General features: G+C 36.9%; 1 protein-coding gene across 12 annotated transcripts in view; it reads left to right on the forward strand.

Annotated features, from left to right (window-relative positions):
- Positions 1-18,504, forward strand: part of CLASP2 (cytoplasmic linker associated protein 2) — a 182,846-nt gene that overhangs the window by 17,300 nt on the left and 147,042 nt on the right. For 11 of the 12 annotated variants that reach the window (XM_055414697.2, XM_055414701.2, XM_055414704.2 and 8 more), the window contains exons 3-7: positions 717-820; positions 2,571-2,662; positions 3,865-3,940; positions 5,644-5,741; positions 10,481-10,551. In XM_055414697.2, the coding sequence (XP_055270672.2) occupies positions 717-820; positions 2,571-2,662; positions 3,865-3,940; positions 5,644-5,741; positions 10,481-10,551 (441 nt within the window). Of the gene's footprint in view, positions 1-716; positions 821-2,570; positions 2,663-3,864; positions 3,941-5,643; positions 5,742-10,480; positions 10,552-17,675; positions 17,832-18,504 lie in introns of those variants that run through there. The other variant, XM_055414709.2, reaches the window with a different exon arrangement.

The following is an 18,504-nucleotide window of genomic DNA, read 5'->3' on the forward strand; positions in this document are numbered from 1 at the left end:
TGACTACAACCCATAACTTCAGTTCTAGCCACCCTCCCATTTGCTCCTTCCCCACCCCCAAGAGGTATGATTTCTTTACGGTGCTTTGTTGATTTATAGTTATGGAAGCCTGTTGCATGAAAACTCTCCAGGTATGGACTCTAACCTGCCTTTCCAGCCGTCTTTCATGGAATAGTGCCAGAGGTGTGGGTATGTAGAGAAGGACCTCAGTCTCATGGACCAGGCTTTGTTTTTGTCATTTGAGTAATACATTGTACATATAGAAGAATACATGTCAAGCATTTAAGGAATAATGGTAAAACCAACACCTTCCTATGCCCAGGTCAAAAAACTAGAACTCTGCCAGTTCCTTATAAGCGCTCTCTGCATTTCCTGTTGACACCTTCCACTGTCTACCAGAGGTGACTGTTGTCATGACCTTGGGATAATCATTCCCTTGCTGCTCTGTAGCGCTTAACCATCTATATGAATCTCTAGACAGAATAATAGTAAGCTTTGCCTGTTTTTTGAACATTATTAAGTGGATATCATACCATATGTATTATTATGAAACTTTGCTTCTCAGTTATTTTTGATTGGACTCATGGATAGAGAACTTGAAACAGTTTGCTTCATAACTTTTCATTATGGAAATAATGTCTGTAATTTTGTAAAGTACATTTTATAAATGGAGATGAATTATAAATATTTATTCTTTTATCTCTTCATTTCTCTAGTTATTGTAGCTTTAGTAGACAGAATGGGAGATGCCAAAGACAAGGTTCGAGATGAAGCTCAGACTCTGATACTGAAGTTAATGGATCAAGTAGCACCACCTATGGTAGGCCAACATTTTAAAGTTCAGATTTTGCTAATTGATGATTAACTAACAGTAAAGATAGGTGGTAATCACAGCAAGTCAGTAAAACCCCAGGGATGTGAAACTTTAGGATTTTAAACAGTGAATTATTGCTAATGCTTTAAAGAATTTGAAATTTAAGAAAAGTTGTCAGTATTTAACTGCTTGATATTTTGCTTTTCTATTTTCTACTCTTTAATGATTTTCAAAAAGCTAATTCATAGATTTCAGTGATTTGACAGTGTACTGATTATATTATTTGTTAGGATTTTCTGGTTTTTGCTACCTGCAAATTATATTGGTGTTCAGCGAGTGTTATATGAGTTACTGAGACAGGGAAAAAATTTTTATTGTAGCAAGTGGTTGCTAGTTATATAAGTCATCTATTAGATGATCGTACCTGTGTTTTATGAATGTTGTAGAAAAAAATTGGTCTTACAGGTGTATTTTGAAAGAGGAGTAGAGAATAAATTGACATGTAAACAAATATTTAAAGAGTAGCTCACTTTTAGTGGGGAAAAAAATCAGTTTACAAAATATACAATGATATTGTGTTATTTAAAATACAGTATAAGAATTGTATTATATTTTATTAAAAAAATCTGGAGTATTAAGTTGTAAAAGTAGACTTCCTCAGTTTTTTTATACCCTGGAATATAAAGATATATATATATATATAAATATGTATATAAGTTCTTATTTATAACTTGGTGAGTATCCTTTGACGCTTGCTTAGCAATTCGAATTTTAACTTGTTTTTGACATGCTGTTGTTATAATGAGTGCTATAAAGGGCATCCTTATGTCTTTGGGCATAAACTTAAGTATAGAGAAGTGTTCAGACATGGTGTTAATAGCTCAGGTTATTCACATTTAAGATTTTTCTTTTTTTTTTTTTTGTAAACTTATAAGTTACTCTCCAGAAGATTTGGCAGAGAGAAGTAATATTAGTAGAAATTGAATACAGAGTCGAGGGAGAATAGAGTCCAAGAAGAGGCATTTGTATGTATGTATGTGTGAAAGTTTGTGTATATGTGTGTTTGAACACATTAGTAAATGGTGAGGGTAGTGTTTCTTAAATGTGGAGAAAAGACTGATTGGGACAGTTGGCTATGTGTTTGGAAAAACAAAGCTCAATTCCTTCTTATAACAAACCCATGTAATTGTTATAGATTGTTTAAATAGGTTTATCTATGCTTTTTTTAAAAAATAAAAGATTACTGGGTGGGTAGCAATAGAACGATTTGCCCAAATGTGTTTCTGTATTTGGATCCAGTGTTAAAAGGAAAACAGCCTGAATTATAAAATGTTTAAAAAGCCTGTTCCTTGTGACAGTCTGTACTAGTTGCTAGGCAACATTGGACCTTTTAAATGCTGACGGTACTCCGAGGCTTATAATGGTAGCATTGTTACTGAAGGTTTCTAAAGCTTAGAAGAATTTGTGTGTCCTTGGAAGTTCTAAGGTTTTTAGGTATTATACACAGTTTTTCCAAGAATAATTGAAATCTAAAGTGGAAGATACAAAATCAAAATTAAAAATGTGATTAAGATATTAAAAATGGGTGAGAGCAGCATCAGTGCAAATTTGGCTTAGAAAAGCTTTTAGAGAAGTGAACAGTCCATGGGAAAGTTTAGTTATCAGTAAGGCTGGTAGTAAGGTTGAGGATAGATAAAAGATTATAACATGAGTAATTTAATTTTTTGTTATACGTGTTTACTTTTCTTTCAAATAGTACATTTGGGAACAGCTGGCTTCTGGTTTTAAGCACAAGAATTTTCGATCTCGAGAAGGCGTGTGTCTGTGTCTTATTGAAACATTAAATATGTAAGTTTTATGATTATTGGAATATGTTTTTCCTTTTTCTAGAAAAAATAATGTATCGATTTCACAAAGCTCAAGGAAAGCTATAGAAATAACAGATTTTAAATAGTTGTTAATTGATCTCTAGCACCAGAATTTTTATCTTATTTGATAGCTTTATCTACTAATTTTTTTGTGTGTAAGTTCTCTCTCACGTTGTTAATTAAAAATTATTAGAAGTTTCTCTTTTTCTCTTTAGTATGTTAATAGTTGCCACCTGAAATAGATGGTCATATAACAAATGTGCTGGTAGAACTTAGAATCTACTTCTGTTCTGGACCCAGTTTGGAGTTTTCTTTAACTCTTGTGGTATTTTAGCTGCTGTAGCCAATTTCCCCAGCTCCCTTTTGCCAGTTGGCCCTAGGCTTTCTAGAGCAGTGCAAGTGGTTACCAAAATCATAGACTGAGTAAGACTCCCCCAGGTAATCAGACAGTGAAGCTGGCAACAGTATGCAGAGATCTGACAGCATAGATGCCACAGAGCTCCAGTCTGAAGAAATTGTAAACTAAAGCATTTGTTCTCTTTCTGGATTATTTTTTTTCAAGTTCTGTGCAGCAAGATAGGTAATATGTAGGAGCTTTCAAATTTTTCTGTAGTGTTACTTCCTTTTCTCTAACTATACCTTTGTTTTATTTTCTTTTACTCCTCTATGGTCCTTTCTGCCATCTAGAGCTTGTAAGTGCATTCAGTCTGCACAGCTTTTGTGGTTTTTGGCTCCCTTGTCGTTTGCTTTCAACCCATGACCTCATCAAAATATTAGTAAGCATAAATAAATATCTTTTAATTTACTTATTTTAGTGGAATGCAAATTTGTGTGAGACCCAGAGTCTAAAAAAAAAATCAATATTTTAATAACAAAAGTTCAAATTTTCTCAGTGACTGATAGGTTGCTCGGTTTAAGAGTGCCATTGGTTGAACATTTTGCTCCGTCGGATCATGTGTTGACAGTTTTCATCGTCAGTCATGATTGTTCAACTTTACATATCTCACATTGTTTAGAATTAGCTTTTGCTGTGTCTCATACCTTTCATGTTTTAATGATGTATGCTCATGCTCTCCACCATATTTGTCTTATTGAGACAGACAAGAAGAAAGTATAACAGTATTTTGTTTACTGTTCAGTTAAAACCAAATTCTCTTTACTTTTTTTTCAAATTATATTTAGTTTTGGGGCTCAGCCACTAGTCCTCAGCAAGCTGGTACCACATTTGTGTATCCTGTTTGGAGATTCCAACAGTCAGGTAAAATTTTATTTATATTCAAGCACTAAATTTACATTCAGTTTTTTGGCCACCTCTTGTTTTCTAGTGCTCTTATTCCATGTTTAAAAAAGAAGAGAGAGGGTGAAGGGGGGTGGTAAAATCAAGATTCCAGTTCTTTTTTTTTTTTTTCAAACTCCACCACATTTAGTTTTCAAGAACACATTTTATTCTTAGCTGTTGGACTAGTATTAAGGATCAGTTCAGTTCAGTTCAGTCGCTCAGTCGTGTCCGACTCTCCGTGACCCCATGAATCACAGCACGCCAGGCCTCCCTGTCCATCACCAACTCCTGGAGTTCACTCAAACTCATGTCCACAGAGTCGGTGATGCCATCCAGCCATCTCATTCTCTGTCGTCCCCTTCTCCTCCCGCCCCCAACCTTTCCCTTTCCCAGCATTCTTAAATTGGAAAGATTGAGAAACAAAGAACCTGGACTCCCTTCTGTAGTCCTCCTATGAGCTAATTGTGAGGACAGAGTGTCAGCTTCCTTTTCATTCCGGCATAACAGTAATTTTTGCAGCAGTCATAACCCTGCTTGTGCCAGTGGTATATCACTTGCTGGAGATTTCATCCCCTGAGCTGCAAATACTATAGACATGGTACAGGAATGTGCTCTGGAACTTGTCCCTTGTGGTGGAGGTGAATCTTGACTGTAACTCTTTTAGCACAGCTTGGGCATTTGGAATGACCCTGAGTTAGGTTTCCCTGCTTTTAGGCCCTTGCTCTTCCTGTAGAGGTTTGTAGAGTTCTACTGTCTCTTTATTTCCCCTTCAGTAGTGAGCTGTGCAGAGGAACTGAAAGCTGTCTTCCACATTCCTGTGTTTAGGCCGCATTTATTTTTTCTTTTCATTGTGGTAAAATATTCAAAACATAAAATTTACCATTTCAGCCATTCTTAAGTGTAGAGTTAGTTCACTGGCAGTAAATACACTGACATTGTTGTGCAGCCATCACCACCAGCCATCTTCAGAGATTTTCCATCTTCCCAGCTGAAAATCTGTACCTGTCAAACGGTGACTCCTCATTTCCCCCAGTCGGTCAGCTCCTGGCAGCCATGTTTTACTTTCTCTCCATGTGAATTTGACCAGTCATCATGTGGAACCATATGATATTTATCCTTTTGTATCTGGCATATTCCACTTAGCATAATGTCTTCAAGGTTCATCCATGTTGTAGATGTATCATAATTTCCTTCTTTTGCTTTTTAAGGCTGAATAATATACACCACATCTTGTTTATCTATTCATCCATGGATAGATATTTGGATTGTTTGCCCTTTTTGGCTATTGTGAATAATAATGCTGTGAACTTTGGTGTATAATTATCTGTTTGAGTTCAATCCACATTTCTAAAAGGCAGTTTTATTCCAGGAAAATATGTTAACTGTGATAATGATTTGTATTATCAGTTCTTTACACAATCTTATTACAAATAGAAGCTTTTTTAAAAGTCACGTTTATTTAGATGCTTCTTAGATTTCTGTAAAACTTTTATAAGATTTCTCTAGACGTTTCTAGGTAGGTCATCTTGGTTTTTATTAATGACCTCACATAATCTCCCAGGGGTTTAGAGGCATTAAAACCAACTTGGAGCTTCAAGTTGGTCCGTGAATGTAATGTTATCTTGATAAAGTATTTTATTGTATCTTATATTTTTTTTTTTAAGTTCTGAATTATTTGGCAGGTTAGAGATGCTGCAATATTGGCTATGGTGGAGATTTATAGACATGTGGGAGAGAAAGTGAGAGTGGACCTTTATAAGAGAGGAATTCCCCCTGCTAGGTAAGTATTACTAAATTTATTTTTTTTGTCACTGGTTTTAAAGGTTTTAATTTCATGTGCTTATTTAAAATAGGTTTAGTTTTCTGGACTGATATCATATTCAAAATATATAAAAGGATACATAGGTCAGTTCAGTTCAGTTGCTCAGTCGTGTCTGATTCTTTGTGACCCCCCCACTGCAGCACGCCAGGCCTCCCTGTCCATCACCAACTCCCAGAGCTTGCTCAAACTCATGTCCATAGAGTCAGTGATACCATCCAACCATCTCATCCTCTGTTGTCCCCTTCTCCTCCTACCCTCAATCTTTCCCAGCGTCAGGGTCTTTTTCCTGGCCAAAGTATTGGAGTTTCAGATCCAGCATCAGTCCGTCCAGTGAATATTCAGGACTCATTTCCTTTAGGATGGACTGGCTGGATCTCCTTGCAATCTAAGGGACTCTCAAGAGTCTTCTCCAACACCACAGTTCAAAAGCATCAATTCTTCGGCGATCAGCTTTCTTCACAGTCCAACTCTCACATCCATACATGACCACTGGAAAAACCATAGCCTTGACTAGACAGGCTTTGTTGGCAAAGTAATGTCTCTGCTTTTTACTGTACTGTCTAGGTTGGTCATAAATTTCCTTCCAAGGAGTAAGCGTCTTTTAATTTCATGGCTGCAATCACCATCTGCAGTGATTTTGGAGCCCAAAAATTAAAGTCAGCCACTGTTTCCTCCCCATCTATTTGCCATGAAGTGATGGGACCGGATGCCATGATCTTAGTTTTCTGAATGTTGAGCTTTAAGCCAACTTTTTCACTGTCCTCTTTCACTTTCATCAACAGGCTTTTTAGTTCCTCTTCACTTTCTACCATAAGGGTGGTGTCATCTGCATATCTGAGGTTATTGATATTTCTCCCAGCAATCTTGATTCCAGCTTGTGCTTCAACCAACCCAGCATTTCTCATGATGTACTCTGCATATAAGTTAAATAAGCAGGGTGACAATATACAGCCTTGACGTACTCCTTTTCCTATTTGGAACCAGTCTGTTGTTCCATGTCCAGTTCTGACTGTTGCTTCCTGACCTGCATACAGGTTTCTCAAGAGGCAGGTCAGGTGGTCTGGTATTCCCATCTCTTTCAGAATGTTCCACAGTTTATTGTGATCCACACAGTCAAAGGCTTTGGCATAGTCAATAAAGGAGAAATAGATGTTTTTCTTGAACCCTCTTGCTTTTTCCATGATCCAGCGGATGTTGGCAATTTGATCTCTGGTTCCTCTGCCTTTTCTAAAACCAGTTTGAACATCTGGAAGTTCATGGTTCACATATTGCTGAAGCCTGGCTTGGAGAAATTTAAGCATGACTTTACTAGCGTGTGAGATGAGAGCAATTGTGCAGTAGTTTGAGCATTCTTTGGCATCCCCTTTCTTTGGGATTGGAATGAAGATTGACCTTTTCCAGTCCTGTGGCCACTGCTGAGTTTTCTAAATTTGCTGGCATATTGAGTGCAGCACTTTTGCAGCATCATCCTTTAGGATTTGAAATAGCTCTCTTCAATAAGTAGTGATGTGAAAGTGGGATTTCCACATGTAGTAGAATAACATTTAACTTCTTCCTCATACCACATCCCAAAATTTACTCAAAATAGCACAGAACTAAGTGTAAAATGATAAAACTTATAGAGAATGCTAGGCAATGGTTTCTTATATGTCACACCAAAAGGATAAGCAACCGAAAGAAAAAAATAAGCTGTACTTCATCAAAATAAAAAACTTGTGCTTCAAGGGACATCATCAAGAAATTGAGAAAAAGACCCACATAATAGGAAAAATATTTACAAGTAATACATCTCATAAAAAACATATGTCCCAAGTATATAAAGAATATATAGTAAAGAACTCTTAGAACTCCACAGTAAAAGGACAGATGACCCAATTTTAAAAACAGGCAAAGGATTTGAATAGACATTTTGTCAGAGAAGATACACAAGTGGCCAGTGAGCACATGAAAAGATACTCAGCATCATTAGCCATCAGAGAAATATAAGATGATACCACTAGGATGGCTAAAATTAAAAGATAGACAATAGCAAGTGTTGTTGAGGATGTAGGGCAATTAGAAGGCATTGTTGGTAGGAATGTAAAATGGTATAGCCACTTCGGAAAACAGTCTGTAGTTCCTCAAAATGTCAAACAGAATTACCATATGATCCAGCAGTTCTGCCCCCAGCTATATACCTAAGAGATGTGAAAACATATCCATGCAAAAGCTTGTGCACAGATGTTGATAACAACATTGTGAACATTCATAATAGTTAAAAAGTCAAAATGTCTCACATCCCCACATGTTGGTAAACTGATGGATAAGCAAAATAGAATATAACTGTACAATGAACTACTACTTGGCCATGAACAGGGAAGACTGATACATATTGTAACATGGATGAGCCTTGAAAACATTGTCAGTGAAAAAAGCCAGCCATATTAGATGATTTCATCTATATGAAATGGCTAGATATGGCAAATCTATAGAAAGGAAGCTAGATTAATGGTTGCATAGTACTGAGAAAATTGGGGAGAGTGACTGCTAAGAGTATTGGGTTGTTTTTTGGGATAATAATGACATTCTAAAATTGTGTACATCTCTTAGCTTTATATTCAAAGCCATTGAATTGTACACTTTAAAGGGGTGAATTGTATGGTATGAATATTTTCTCAGTAATTGGCGGATACACAAAAGAGATTATGTTCTGAGATACCTAATTCTCTCTTTCATGTTGTATTTGTGATTTTTTATTATGACTCTAAACATATATATGTACTTCAGATAGTTTCTTTTCCAGTTCCATCCTAATGCTTTGTTGGTTTCTATCCTTACCCTGAATCAGAAGCTTCCAGAGGTTTACACATCTTTATCCTTTGGCCTTCTAAGTTGCTTTTGGATATTCCAGCCTCTGTTGTATTTGCCTTCCGTTAAATTGCCTAATTTTTTTTTCTTCTTGAATTACTTAAAAGATCCTAGCTTCTTTTTTCTACTCTTAGGTTGTTTCCTCCTTTTCCGTCAGATTATGTAGCCTCCGTTTTTCTAAATAGCGGTATTATTATTTTATAATAGCCTTTTATTATTTATTCCTGTTTTTCTCCCTGTTACTGTTAGATTTGCTCGTAATTTCTCTTCCCATTAAAGCTGCCTGTATCTTCACTCCTTGCTGTTTTATCTGCCCCACCTCAATTCCTTACCAACCATCCTTTCTTTCAGAGCTTGCAGCCCTTCGTTTCCTCCTCCCATTTTGCTACTGAATATTGAGTGCTAATTTCATGCTTCTTAACATCCTGTTCTGACTTTTTCCCAAGGAGCTTTGTGGCCTGTATGGTCTTCATTCTGAACTCCTGTCTTCCAGTTCCAATTTTCCCTCCCTTGGCTCATCTTGTCCACATGTTGTCTGGGCAGCCTGTTTAGTGTCTGTTCAGTTCTCTGGAAGATAGCTGCTCTGTAAGCTGAAGGGACTTGGTGTCTTTTGACTGAAGTACTTTCAGATGTATGAATATTTGTTGAATTTAATGGTTTCAGATGTGTGACTATGAGATGAGTTTAAGGTTTAGAAATCCTGTTATAATAAATTTCTAGAAGGTTTTCAGTTGGAAAAAAAAAAATTTCTAGACCAAACAGTATCTTCATCCTCAATTTACAAGTAAAAGATGACAGAATGTGGGCTAAGGCTTAACTAAAGTTTTAGAAGTGAAATTATGACAGAAACATTGATGTGAGAAAAACATTTGGCAGTTAAAGACCTGCCTAGATCTCTCAGTCATAAATTGAAGAATAAATCATAGCATGATATAATATTGGAAAATTAAAAAATAGTGCTGTCAGTGTGATCCCATTTTGACCTGAAGAAAATTTATAGATAAATATAAAGAATTGGAAAGCAGGCAGTGGAGTAAATTCTCTGGGTGGTGGGACTGTGGGCTTTTTCTTTGTTTCTATTTGTGTTGCCTAATTTTCTTTTGTAATGAGTGTATATTACTTTTCTAATAAAAAACACATTTTTAATTAAAAGTGATAGCAGAAATGTAGAAAGTAATTATTCTGAATGTAAAAGAGTTAATAGAGTTGGTATTGCATTAAAATTCAGCATGAGATTATCAGTCGCATCAGCATTGCTTTAATTTCTGACAGTTTGTATTTCATTGTTTTTATGTTTGCTTTAAGTTTCCTTAGTATGATTTTTATGTCCTTTAAAAAAATGTGTTGGTGACTGAGTGGATTCATTGTAAGGTTGGAACTAAAGTATTTTTGATGGGTTTAGAGAAATAATTTTATGATGAAACTATGAAACTGCCTTGTGTAAAAGTTACGTTTTTTTAAAAAAGTGGAATTATAGTAGATGTACAATATTATATAAGTTCTGGTGTATGACATAGCAAGTAACAATTTTTATACTCCATTTATGGTTATTCTAGTCCCTGTGTTGTACGCTATATCCCTGTAACTTATTTATTTTATACATTGTAATCCCCTTCCTTTGAAAGTTACCTTTTTACAGATATACCTGTGAGTGTGTAGAGTGCTACCTATATTTGACGACTCCTCTCTACCAAATAGATGATTTTGTGTCTGCTTTCAGTAAGTGAGTTAATTATAAAAGAGTTGTATACAACTAACTGAATCCCTGGGATTGTTTTTTGTTTGGTGAAGGAAATTGTTTCTAATTAAAAGTGTATATAAAATAAACATAATTTATTCTTTATTCCCAGATTAGAAATGATACTTGCCAAATTTGATGAAGTGCAAAATTCAGGCGGTATGATTTTGAGTGCCTGCAAAGGTAAGAATAATTAAGTTAATCCAGATCTCAAACATTTCTGAGATTAGGTAGCAGAGTTTTAGATACTAAAATATGCCTTCAAGTCAACTATTATATCACTGATTCAGCAGATTTGACTTTGTGGGTTAAAACTTGGTTAGAATATAGTAACAAAGTCTTTTTATTCTGCTGATCATTACCTATCCTCTGACTCTTTTGGAAAAAGTGAACATTTAATAATGGGTTAATTGTGTAAAATGGTATTATTCTTTAACCTTATTTTTGGTATCCTCTGTGTTGAAGATATGATCACCTCCTTGTCCTCTGTGTCCTTCTATGCATAAAATGTGTTTTATTACTCAAGAGTAATTTTTTTAAACTTATTTTGTAATTGAAGTATAGTTGATTTGCAGTGTTGTGTTGATTTCTGCAGTTACTCATTTATACACATTTACACGTTCTTCTTTATATTCTTTTCCATTATGGTTTGTCTCAGGATGTTAAATACAGTTCCCTGTGCTATACAGTAAGACCTTGTTGTTTATCCATTCTATATGTAATAGTTCTCAGCTACTAACCCCACATTCCCAGTTCATCCTCCCCTATTTTCCGTTCCCCTTGGCAGCTGCAAGTCTGTTCTCTATCTGTGGGTCCATTTCTGTTTCATAGATTGGTTCATTTGTTTTATATTTTAGATTCCACGTATAAGTGATATCATATGGCATTTGTCTTTCTCTTTCTAACTTAATTCCACTTAGTATGATCATCTCTAGTTCATCCATGTTACCGCAAGTGGCATTATTTCATCCTTTTTATGGCTGAGTCATACTCCATTGTATATCTGAACCACATCTTCTTTATACATTTATCTGTCAGTGGACATTTAGGTTGTTTCCATTGTAGACTTTTTAATGATTGCCATTCTGACTGGTGTGAGGCGGTACCTCATTATAGTTATGATTTGCATTTCTCTAATAATTAGTGATGTTAAACACCTTTTCTTGTACCTTTTGGCCATCTGTGTGTCTTCTTTGACGTATTATATAATTAGATCTCTGCCCACTTTTCAGTTAGGTTGTTGGGTTTTTTTGGTTGTTGTTGAGTTGTATGAGCTGTTTGTATATTTTGGAAATTAATCCCTTGTCAGTTGCATTGTTTACAAATATCTTCTCCCATTCCATAGGTTGTCTTTTGGGTTGATTTTGTTGTTGTTGTTATTTTAATAGTTTAATTTCCTGTGCAATAGCTTGTAAGTTTGAATAGGTCCCATTTGTTTATTTTTGTTTTTATTTCTATTGCCTTGAGAGACTGACCTAAGAAAACATTGGTATGATTTATGTTAGAGAATGTTTTGCCTATGATAGCAGAGTAATTCTTTTACTTAACTGATTTTTAGTATAAATTGTAGGGTTGATTACTCTGTTAGACCTGTGTTTAGACTATCAGTGATGATAACAGTGAAGAAACACAGACATAGGAACTTCACCAGTATAATCATTTTTGGCTTCTTAATTAGAATGAGACCTCCTTGGAATTCAAGGAGGCTTGGTGTTGGTATCTAGTATTTATTTGATTTTGTGGTTGCTCTTCTTTTTTGTAAGGTTGCTAAATTGTGTTTCGTCTTACTGGGTAGCATTTACCTTCAGTCCTTAAGTGTTAATTAACTGTATATGTGAATAATCTATTTCCACAGATAGTATAGGTAGCTTTTGCACCAGGAAAATAGGTTTATTTTACAAAGATAGTGTACTTAGCTTCAGTTCAGTTCAGTTCAGTCACTCAGTCGTGTCTGACTCTTTGTGACCCCATTAATCACAGCACGCCAGGCTTCCCTGTCCATCACCAACTCCCGGAGTTCACTCAAACTCACGTCCATCGAGTCGGTGATGCCATCCAGCCATCTCATCCTCTGTCATCCCCTTCTCCTGCCCCCAATCCCTCCCAGCATCAGAGTCTTTTCCAGTGAGTCAACTCTTCGCATGAGGTGGCCAAATATTGGAGTTTCAGCTTTAGCATCAATCCTTGCCAATGAACACCCAGGACTGATCTCCTTCAGAATGGACTGGTTGGATCTCCTTGCAGTCCAAGGGACTCTCAAGAGTCTTCTCCAGCACCACAGTTCAAAAGCATCAATTCTTCGGCGATCAGCCCTCTTCACAGTCCAACTCTCACATCCATACATGACCACTGGAAAAACCATAACCTTGACTAGACGGACCTTGGTTGGCAAAGTAATGTCTCTGCTTTTTAATAGACTATCAAGGTTGGTCATAACTTTCCTTCCAAGGAGTAAGCGTCTTTTAATTTCATGGCTGCAGTCAGCATCCACAGTGATTTTGGAGCCCAAAAAAATAGTCTGACACTGTTTCCACTGTGTCCCCATCTATTTCCCATGAAGTGATGGGACCAGATGCCATGATCTTAGTTTTCTGAATGTTGATCTTCAAGCCTACTTTTTCACTTTCCTCTTTCACGTTCATTAAGAGGCTTTTGAGTTCCTCTTCACTTTCTGCCATAAGGGTGGTGTCATCTGCATATCTGAGGTTATTGAGCTTAGTAATGTATATATATGATATTGGAGAAAAAATTTGTTGTATGAATTGTTATAGTCAGGTGATAGGAAGACTAGTTACTAATATAATTTAGTTATTTTTCTCCAGATTAAACCAAGACTAAGTGTTCTTGCCTAGAGAATTCCATGGACAGAGGAACCTGGTGAACACATGGGGTCACAATGAGTCAGACACGACTGAAGTGACTTAGCATCCAAGCCTTGTTGTATTGCATAAAATCAGATGTAGTAAGAATTTAGTGTTAAAAAGATTGTGTTTACCCTAATCTAAACTTAGTTACAGGAGCATAAATTGATTTCAGCACTACCAGTCCTCACCCTGATTGCCAGCTGTTTCTCACTCTTCCTCTCTGAATAGAAGGTGTTTTAGGTACTTTGTTCTTATTTTTCCAGCAGTTACCTCCGTCCATTTCCATGCAAACCAGAAAGAGCAAAAAGATGGCGAACTGTTAAAATTCCTTGAATTAAGGAATTGTGTTTTTGTACCAATCACAGTGCATTCTCATTTGTGTATTCCAGACTGTGTAGTCACCACTCGTAGGAAAAATACAATGCATACTATAAATTTAAGATATTTATTATTTGATTGTGATTTATTTTGAAAGTATTGCCCTTGTATTTTGTGAGTTTATTTTTGCTACCTTCAAAAGATAGGTTTTTTGTTTCCTATTCTTTTAGCTCTCATTTCTTTTTCTTTTGATGATCTCTCCTTAAACAGGGAGATTTAGGGTTAGTACCTGGCATTTATGTCTCTTGGAGAGAAATTTTCAGGAATCCTTTTGTTTTGGAGATTATAATCTGAATATTGAAAGTATAGTCAAATGTGAACATTAAAAGTCTATAATTTACATATTGGTGTGTAAAAATTGGTCAAGATGATTTTGATGATGGTATTGTACGATCATTGAAAAATATTGTAACAGCTTTGCTATTAAGAGGCTAAAAGAGGAAAGCCTATTTATCATGTTGGCAGGTCCCAGGGCCCACGCCTCTCTCTCCCCTTGTCTTTATTCTCTCGCAGTGATCTAATCCAGCCCAAAGGCTTTACGTGGTAACTATTTGCTGATGACTCCTAAGTGTGTAGTTCTAGCCTTCATTTATCTCTCTGTGTCCTACATCTCAGAGCCTGTCGCCTTGATGTGGCCTTTCCCTTTGGATGCCTGATAGGTATCTTGGGCTTAACAGGTCCAAAAGTTAAAGCCTGTTCTCTTCCTTTCCCTCAAATCTGTTCTTTCCCTAGTTAACCCATTTCAGTCAATGACACCATCATCAACTCAAGCTAGAAACTTTCCTGATTAGAATTATTAATAATTAGCATTGCTCTCCCATTCTAACTAGTCATTTCTACCTCTGAAATCCTTATATGTGTCAAGTTTGCTTGTTTTTTTCCACATCTCCACTGCTAAAACTCTGCTGTAAATCTCCTTTAGCTTTTACCTGCAACCTACTGCAATAGGTTTCAGTTCTGTGTTTGACCCCTGAAATCTGCTTTCTACCAGAATTGAGAATGGTCTTCTTAAAATGTAAATGGATTTTGTCACAAGAGTGAAGAAGACAGGTAAAATTTCAGCCTAGGCAAACCTACGTTCTAGGGAGAGAGAGATCATAAATAAGTAAACACATGGATATCCAGAGTGATTGCAGTTGGTAATGAAAGAAAATACAACTACTCCTTGTCTAATGGATTTACTGAAATTAATTTAAATTATTCCTTAAAATCCTTGCTGCTAAGTTAAAAAGCCATTAAATGAATAATTTCCTAATTTTTCCTAACATTATAGTATATTTCATCCCAACCCAAGATGCGTAAATAATTTTCACAGGTAGAAAAATATGTCAGTTGAGCACTGAAAACCAGTTTTTATAACTAGCAAGTTGAAGAAGGAAACGGCAACCCATTCCAGTATTCTTGCCTATAGAGAACCACGGACAGAGGAACCTGGCAGGCTGCAGTCCATGGGGTGGCAAAGGAGTCAGACATGACTTAGTGACTAATCAACAAGAGCAAATAAGATTATACCTAAAATAATGTAATAAAGGTTTACTTGACTCCATTGTTTATTTCTGCACAATTTTTCCCCACGTAATTTTCAATCCTTTGTTGGCGCCTTGTTACTGTCCACTCAAACTAAAACTTGAAAATAAAGTTATAGACAGGAAAACATTTAGGTCAGAATCAAGGCTCAACGTGGAGGCTTGTAGAAGTAGTTCACGCACACAACAGAATGAAGAGCTATTAAAGATACCACCTCCTCTCTCCCTCTCGGTGTGCATATGCAAAACAAATTGTTGTGAGTTCAGCCAAACCTGGTATTTAGTTTGGATTTGTTTCAGCTGATGTTCTGTGACTGGAAAACTGTTACGAGAAGTAAAAACTTTTAGTTTGTCTTTGCCTAAAACTGTAATAATGAAATACCATGCTTCTTATATTGATTTAGTTTGTTTGGGGATGAAAAAGTCATCTTACTAAATACAAACAAACAAAAACCAATCCAGAGGATTTGCTGTAAAAGTGGTATAAGTGTCTGAGAGCCACTGTAGTTTAAAATCTGTCATCTGCACAGTCATTAAGTGAAGTAAATAGGGTATGGAGATGTTAACTCAGTTATGCCACATTAGACCGAAGGATGGGCAAGCCTCTCTGAGCATCAATGTATTTGAATTGAGACCTGATAAAGGAGAATGAGCTGGTCATTGGATTCATGGTGGTAAAAAATGCTTTGGGTAGAGAAAATGTGGCCGTAAAGGCCGAGAGGTAGAAAAGATCTGCATATATATGAAGAAAGGAGTGGAGGAGGCCAGGGCTGACGAGAACCTAGTGCCGAAAGGGCTAGGTTGGAAGCGAGAGCATCTATGAGAGCTAATTGGAAATGTAAGCAGGAACCACGATATGAAGGTCTTATAGGCCTTAGGAGGAGTCTTGATAGACTTCTGGGAATAAGAAGGATTTTAGGCTGGAGAAGCTTGTGGTAAGTGGTAGTGATAGCACCTCAAACTACCTTATATACGTTTATTGTTTGGGAAAATTTTCTATTTTTTTATTTCCTCTTCCATCTACCTCTTCTCCCCTTATCCATGTCCTGATGCATAACCTTACATCTCATGCTTTTGGCTCTGATTTCTTTCATGCTTGCCATATCTGTACCTTTTTAAGTTTTGTTTGAACTCTGACTTGATTTTCTAGAGCATTAGTTCAGCACACTCAAGAACACAAAGTAGATTCTCTTATCAGAGATTTGAGTGTGTCTTATAATTTGGAAATAGTGAGAAATGCATGGTATTTTTTTTTTGTCTTGAGGGTATTTCAAGTCTGACTTTAATTCTCATTACAGAGTAAGTTAGGCAGAATCCTTAAGTGCAGTGGAGTTAACTGCTATTAGAAGGAAACTGGATTTAAAAGTAATCAAATCATGGCTGAAAGAAGGCAATAGCAACACTGTAGGAAGGAAAAGACTGAAACTTGCAGGCGCCCTGTGATTATGGCTGGGTCTGGTGTCATCATGGAGCTTTCTAGACAGACTCCTATGCTCACTGAGATGTAAACACGGACGTGTTGGTGGCTGTGACTGCAAGTCTTTTTCTTTTTTTCACTGAAAAAACTGCATAATTCTGATTTGTCAAGTGTGTGTGGAGGACTGAATGCAGTCTTGGTGTGTAATCATTGTGAAATATCTCCCAGCTTCTCTGTTTGAAAACAGTTGCTAGGAAAATAATTGTTTTAGAAGGTTGGCAATAAAATAAAGCATAGAAACTAGGCTTTGAAATTACCTTGATATTTGGCTATACGAGGCAATAAGGTAGCTGGCAGTCTAGTTGATAACATACCCTTTGGCGAAAAGCAAAGCAGCCCTTTCGTGAGGTTGAGTGAAAAACGTGTCTGTCTGTGACCAGGAGCCCCAGGGCCTTCTCGGAGCTTTACAATGTACCGATGGCTGTGCAGCGTGGATGGAGGGTGCTCCAGGTCCCCGCAGCTGCGCACTGGCTGGGTCCTGTCTCCACCAGAAGCAAGCTTTGTTCCGTGTGGCCCTGCTGTCCGCACACAGAGCAGCCTTTGATGGGCTGCCTTTGACGTGATTTGTTTACGGCAGCCAGAAATGCTTCCTGCATAATGAGAGCAGTTAATCATGGAAACTGGGCTATTCCTGTTTGTGTGCTTCTAGCAGTCTCCGTTGTAAATATTAAAAGGTAACGACAAAAGGATGAAAACCTCTAAAAAAGGCACAAATCAGTTAATCCATCAGATCATGTGATTGCTACTGATTACATGGATATCTTTAGGGAAGCAGAAAATGATTGTTGAACACATGCCTTGTGTTTTGATGACTGCATTAAAAGTCCCTCAGTGGGATGGCATTTATTGGCTCCCAGAGCTTTTCTTACATTAAATTTCAGGCAGGCAGCACAAGGAGAAATACCACAACCTGTATCTAACCTCTTACATGCAGTTAAAGAATAATCTTGATCAAGCTCTGCGAGGCTCTGCTAACAAGACGAGGGTTTTCAGCAAGACCCCAGACTTTTATTTTGAAGTGGAGTAGCAGCTGTTGGCTATTGCGGTGCAGAGCTGCAGCGCGGCCTGGGTCACACCGTGCTCCGGGTGTCTGCAGGGTGTCTGCAGGCTGCAGGCCGAGCCCAGTGGCGCAGGCACCGAGCTGCATTTGTTTGTTGTGCTGTTTGACCTCTTGGTTTGAGAGAGCTCCCTGGACCATCTGAATGGCTATGGGAGATGGTGAGTAAGATTTATTTTTCTTCTTTTGCTTGCGCTGTACACTTCCTTTTAAAGTGACGGTCATTTGCTGTATAAAAATGTATTTCTCCCTAAAGATGAAGGACACTGTGTGTATGTGTGTGCACACGCCGCTTGTATGTTCTTATATACACGTGTATGTGTACTTGTCATTGGTATCTTTTTCTACTTGATATGTCTGTATGGAGTCTGGCAAATATGACAGTTTACCTTGCATCTTACCAAGCAAACCCTCAGTACTTCGGTGGTGGATATAAAGGGTTATTGAAAGAAACATGGAAAATATGCAGAAGCTTTGAAGAGAGAACATGGCCCTTGAAAGAATGACAGATTTGACAGAGTTACCTAGCTTGACAAAATGCCTGTTGTATTTGACAACAAGTAGAATTCTGTAGTGATTAAGTAGATAAAGAGGCAAAATGGCTTGCCATAGACACTGTTTTAATTGATGTGGTTGTTATTTGTCAATATCTCTAGTAAGTAGTTCTCTAGAAAATATTTAGTCCTTTACAAATTTTATACAGGTATCAGTTCAGTTCAGTTCAGAATTTTATACAGGTATAGTTTGATTTAAAAAAATTGATTTTGCCAGTGTTTTATTGTGATAATAATTTTTAAAATGTATTTTTATAGGACTGTCTAGTTTTCCAAAGCA

The sequence above is a fragment of the Moschus berezovskii genome, chromosome 24, assembly GCF_049115385.1.
Source record: "Moschus berezovskii isolate FMDL1 chromosome 24, NW_MosBer_1.0, whole genome shotgun sequence".
Lineage (NCBI taxonomy): Eukaryota > Metazoa > Chordata > Mammalia > Artiodactyla > Moschidae > Moschus > Moschus berezovskii.